Genomic DNA, 5,020 nt, shown 5'->3' with positions numbered 1-5,020 from the left:
TCATTGTGTGGAAACTGAGCATAATTGAGGGCCCCACAGGCACACTGAGTATGGTCATAACTGCCTATTGTTACGTCACAACATGAATAATAGATCAGACGTGTTTTTACAAACTTCACACCACTCTATTCGATATACAATGATACGAATAACTAGTAAGGTGACTTATATCAATAAATGCGTGAATGTGTTGCCCCTAACAATCTTAACTGCGCTACGGGTTAATAGGCAAATATGCCGGCCCAATTCCTAACAATATAACCGTGAAACAGGAGGACAATCAAGCTAAGACGCTGGCCCTAACCTAACAAATAACCAGGTTCACCATCCAATGACTAACTAAAAGGTGAGTTACCTTCTAGCCGCGATTAAAGGAAAGTACATGACATGTTGTGACGAATACTCTACGCATACTGTTCAAATGTACCCGGCTACTTGAATTCATTAATTAATTAAGGTAGGGTTACATGTTCTGCTTAGGTGTTTGGTGTTTTAATTTGCTTGTGATTAACATAGTTTGGGTTTTATTCACGGCCAAGGTTTTTCTCAAGTCGCGCTCTTTTTCGCCTTGGTAGTCTGCTTTTGCGAGAGTGCGGCACCTTTAGGTTTTGCTTGCTTTGCTTTTAATGTACCACATCCAAATTCCGGGTTTTCAGAATACGTTTATAATAAATAAACTCGCAGACATTAGAGTGTTTTATTTGAGTGTTCCTGCCCGACTGGGTCCCGAGTCATTGTATTATCTTCGTGTAACGTAAGGGGGCCCTACCGTAGACGATCTAATCACGTGCCATTCTTTTGTTTGAATTTTAGGCGGGAACCGTGTTTTGATACTGGGATTGCAACGTTGCCACTTTTCCGTGAAATCTGTCATTTTCATTTCGAGCCTGGGGGTGGGTTAAGATCAGTACAAAGTTCCACATATTTCTGCTGATAGTTGAATTTGCCTACAAGGCTATGTAATTTTATTTCCCATAATTAAGGCAGCATTCAGTTGTTTTTATTTCAAAAAACGAATGAATAACGAAAAACAAATTTTTTTTAAATGACAGTTTACCTTTTCTTATGCTCATTTGAGAGAGATTTTTTTCTCTTTTCGATGTTGTAACATGTTAGTACCCTTAATACAAGAAAATGTTTCAAAAAAACTTATAATCACAGCAATAACATTAATCTAGTAATCATACATCAAAATAAAACAAATGTGTACGTTTGTTACCATTTTCATTTTGTCTTCAAGGTTTAATAAGAAACGTATACGTTCATTTGTTTTATTTTGATTTAGGACTTTCGTATAGAAAAATGTTGTATACATTCGATATTTACGGAGATATATGCTATATTCCATACATATTGGGCACCCTGTATAAGCAAATTGAAAGCGTGTGAATTCAGTTCCAGCTTCGTTGCTCTTGAGAGGTTATAAATTGTAAGTGATAATAATAATTAGTGTTACAAATTTATTGTTAATTAGTTGTAATAAAAGACATAATTAAATTTACGTTACAGTATATAGCGTGGAGCCTCTCAGTATCAACAATGATAAGATGGCTCCCATTTCCCAATAACAAAAACATGAAGTACAGTCCTGCTTTTCTCGTGGAACCCTGTTCAGTCTGATAACAAATATGGCGACGTTCTTTCCTTCATGAGACCTTCTACAATTGCAAAACGACCGCCGTTTTAGTATTGTGTACTTGTGTGATAATGTCGGCAATTGTGAAAGTGGAAGTGAAACAAGAAGACAACATAAATGGTACCTGCATTGATGAGAAACTTTTACTTAATGATGTCTCCGGAAAGATAAAGAAAGAACTTAATGAGATTACACGCACTTGTCTAGACGAAAGTGGCGTCAAGCAGGAAAAGGAATCTTTGATTGTACATTCTAAAGATTTCAATTGTACTTGGTGTAATTACACAACCAAAATTAAAAACAATTTAACAGTACATCTGCAAAGCCATAATACTGTTAAAGATTTGAAATGTGGTGTGTGTGATTACGCGACAAATAAAAAATTTTTTCTTAAGCGACATCTCTTAACCCACAAGATGTTCAAGGAATTTAAATGTGACCAGTGCGATTACGCAACCAATAGTAAATCCTATCTTAAAGTACATTTATTAATTCATAAGAGAACCAAGGACATCAAATGTGACCATTGTGATTACGTAACCGCTAACAAGTATAATTTACAAAAGCATCTGCGTTTACATAAATCGTCAAAGGATTTCAAATGTGTCCAGTGTGATTATGCAACAAAATATAAATCTAATTTGAAATCTCATCTATTAACTCACAACACAACTACAGATTTTAGATGTGTTCAGTGTGATTACGCGACCACTAATAAGTGTAATTTAAAAAAACATCTGCTTTCGCATAAACCGTGCAAGGATTTTAAATGTGGCCGGTGCGATTACGCAACCAATGATAGGTCCTATCTTAAACTACATTTATTAACTCATAAGAGAACCAAGGATATCAAATGTGATCAATGCTATTACGCAACCACTAATAAGTATAATTTAAAAAATCATCTGCTTTCACATAAACCTTGTAAGGATTTCAAATGTGGCCAGTGTGAATATACAACGAATATTAATTGTAACTTTAAAAAACATCTATTAACTCACAACACAACTACAGATTTTAGATGCGTTCAGTGTGATTATGCGAGCACTAATAAGTATTACTTAAAAAAGCACCTGCTTACACATAAAGCATGCAAGGATATCAAATGTGTCCAGTGCGATTATGCAACTAACATTAGTTCTAATTTTAAAAAACATCTATTAACCCACAAGACAACTGCAGATTTTACATGTACTCAGTGTGATTATAAGACCACTAGTAACCGTTATTTAAAAAATCATCTGCTTTCGCATAAACCTTCCCAGGATTTCAAATGCTCCCAGTGTAGCTACGCAACAAATACTAGATACAATTTTAAAATACATCTGCTAAGACACCAAACTTGTAAGATTTTCAAATGTGCTGAATGTGATTATGCAACCAATTATAAATCTAGTTTGAAAACACATCTATTAACTCGCAGGACAACTAAATTTTTAAAATGTGGCGAGTGTAATTACACAAATAATAACAAATGCAGTTTGAGAACACATTCGGTAACGCATAACTCTGTGAAAGAGTTCAAATGTTCCCAATGTAATTACGCAACAAATAATAAATACAGTTTTAAATACCATCTGTCGAGACATGATAAATCAATGTGATTATGCAACAAACTTTAATTTGATTTTAAATCTCATCTATTAACCCATAGGACAACTACGGATTTTAAACAGGGTGTTATGTAGATGGGATGCTGCGATATGTTTTGATTGATGATACATTAGGCGGTAATAATTTTAATTACACAGGGTTGCTCATAAAGGCCCGGCACACCAAAATTGCATTTTTTCAAATGGAACACCCTGTATATTTTCTAATGTTCCAATTCTCTCAATTTTAAGCAATTATTTTGTAATAAGCATGTACCTAAATTCAATCGTTTCCGGATCATCGAGTTTTGAATAATGCTATTATTTTAAAATTATTAATAATTGGACAAAAAACAATAATTAATGATTCCAAATAATCATAACAAGCTCCACAAACGGTTCTTTTCAGAACCATAGAAAAGTTTTTCAAAATCAACTCGTAACTCATTAATTATTGTTCTTTATTCAATACATTTTAAAACAATACGTTTTATTTTCCAAATTCGATAACTCTGAAACGGTTGCATTTGGGTACATTCTGCTTCTTACAAGTTATGCTCAAAATTGAGAGAAAAATTAATATATCGAATAATATACTGGGTGTTCTATTTAAAAAAATGCAATATTAGTGTGCCACGCCGTTATGACCAACCCTGTATAATTAAAATTACTACTCCCTTGTAGACATTAAAGAACCTTTAAAGAAGCTTTTTTTGATACCTCGATCGTTTCCAGACTTATTAGTGACCTTGTATAATTTGCATGTAAAATTGCAGTATTTGTTTAAAAAATAGTTTTTAAAGTAAATTTTAAGTTTCAGTGTGGTTGGTACTGTACGTTGTACCATTGAGCAGTTATGCATCAAGATCGAGCATTGTGGTAAGACATTTGGAAATGGAGTAGTTTACCGCCCCCAACCAATAATATAATGTTATCTTCGATTTATTAAAGGAGTCTTTTATGTACATGCCAACTGTCGACAAAAGAGTGTGTAGGCAATTTTAACATAAAAACGTTCTTAACATTGACGTCTATTATATTTCTATCTGAACATTGAAAGCCTACTACGTGTATTACATAAATGTGATTCTTATTAAATTTAGATTTTAACACTCCCCTTAAATATAAGGAATCAGTGCAGAAGACAATTCAATGGTTTATTCAAGCCAGCGAAATCTAGTTTATCAGTTTGACAGCCGTAGCTACGGCTGGTGCCCGGGGCGGCCCTCCAAAATTGTGCTCTCATGTCCCATTCGCCACCAAATTAACAGTTTGGTAGGTACAGAACAGGGTGTTCCAAATTGCTTTATTCTATGATATTTTGCCAAATTAACAGAAGTTATTTATTATTATTATTTATTGTATCTCAAAGAATTACATCCTTATTACAAGGGAACGAATGGTTAGTTACATTACAGCAACATAGAACAAATTAGCATAAGTATATATAATCATTATAAAATAAAGAAAGAAAATCAGTACTATTATAGTAACATTTAGTAGATGGCCAACAAAAGCTTTCTATTCAGAACGACAGAACACTAAAATAATGTAGTATCCAGACTAAAGCGAACTAAAAAAATTTCTTTTATTTTATTTAGTTATTTATATCTATTTTTTTTTTTATTCATTAAGCAAAAAAGAACGCAACCTTAACATCGCGGTAACAAAGTCGCCGATGGAAGAGAGTGTTTTGAAAGAATTTGAACCCAGAGCATTAGCTAGATCTATAAAGGAATTTATATGAGGAATATAATTTTTGCGGAGGCTATTATAAAATGGACATTCGAAG

At 33.4% G+C, this 5,020-nt stretch overlaps 1 protein-coding gene across 3 annotated transcripts; it reads left to right on the top strand.

The window, feature by feature from the left end:
• The first annotated feature begins 1,327 nt into the window (after positions 1-1,327).
• LOC116161768 (gastrula zinc finger protein XlCGF46.1-like) lies at positions 1,328-4,285 on the top strand. 3 transcript variants are annotated; one of them, XR_004143425.1, is made up of 3 exons: positions 1,328-1,429; positions 1,510-3,366; positions 4,049-4,285. XR_004143425.1 is itself a non-coding variant. In XM_031475231.1 (2 exons), the coding sequence occupies exon 2, from the start codon at positions 1,708-1,710 to the stop codon at positions 3,238-3,240; it is 1,533 nt and encodes a 510-aa protein (XP_031331091.1). In that variant the 5' UTR covers positions 1,328-1,429; positions 1,510-1,707; the 3' UTR covers positions 3,241-4,285. The 3 variants fall into 3 exon arrangements, 1 of the variants encoding a protein (XP_031331091.1); XR_004143424.1 differs by having other exon boundaries at positions 1,510-3,992; XM_031475231.1 differs by having other exon boundaries at positions 1,510-4,285.
• Positions 4,286-5,020: the final 735 nt, after the last annotated feature.

Source organism: Photinus pyralis, unplaced genomic scaffold (genome assembly GCF_008802855.1).
Source record: "Photinus pyralis isolate 1611_PpyrPB1 unplaced genomic scaffold, Ppyr1.3 Ppyr1.4_LG10, whole genome shotgun sequence".
Lineage (NCBI taxonomy): Eukaryota > Metazoa > Arthropoda > Insecta > Coleoptera > Lampyridae > Photinus > Photinus pyralis.
The sequence above is the reverse complement of the archived record's forward strand: the minus strand, read 5'-3'. Positions and strand labels throughout refer to the sequence as shown.

Excerpts from the sequence above, each read along its gene's own strand:
- LOC116161768 (XM_031475231.1), top strand. The coding sequence starts at position 1,708 with ATGTCGGCAATTGTGAAAGTGGAAGTGAAACAAGAAGACAACATAAAT.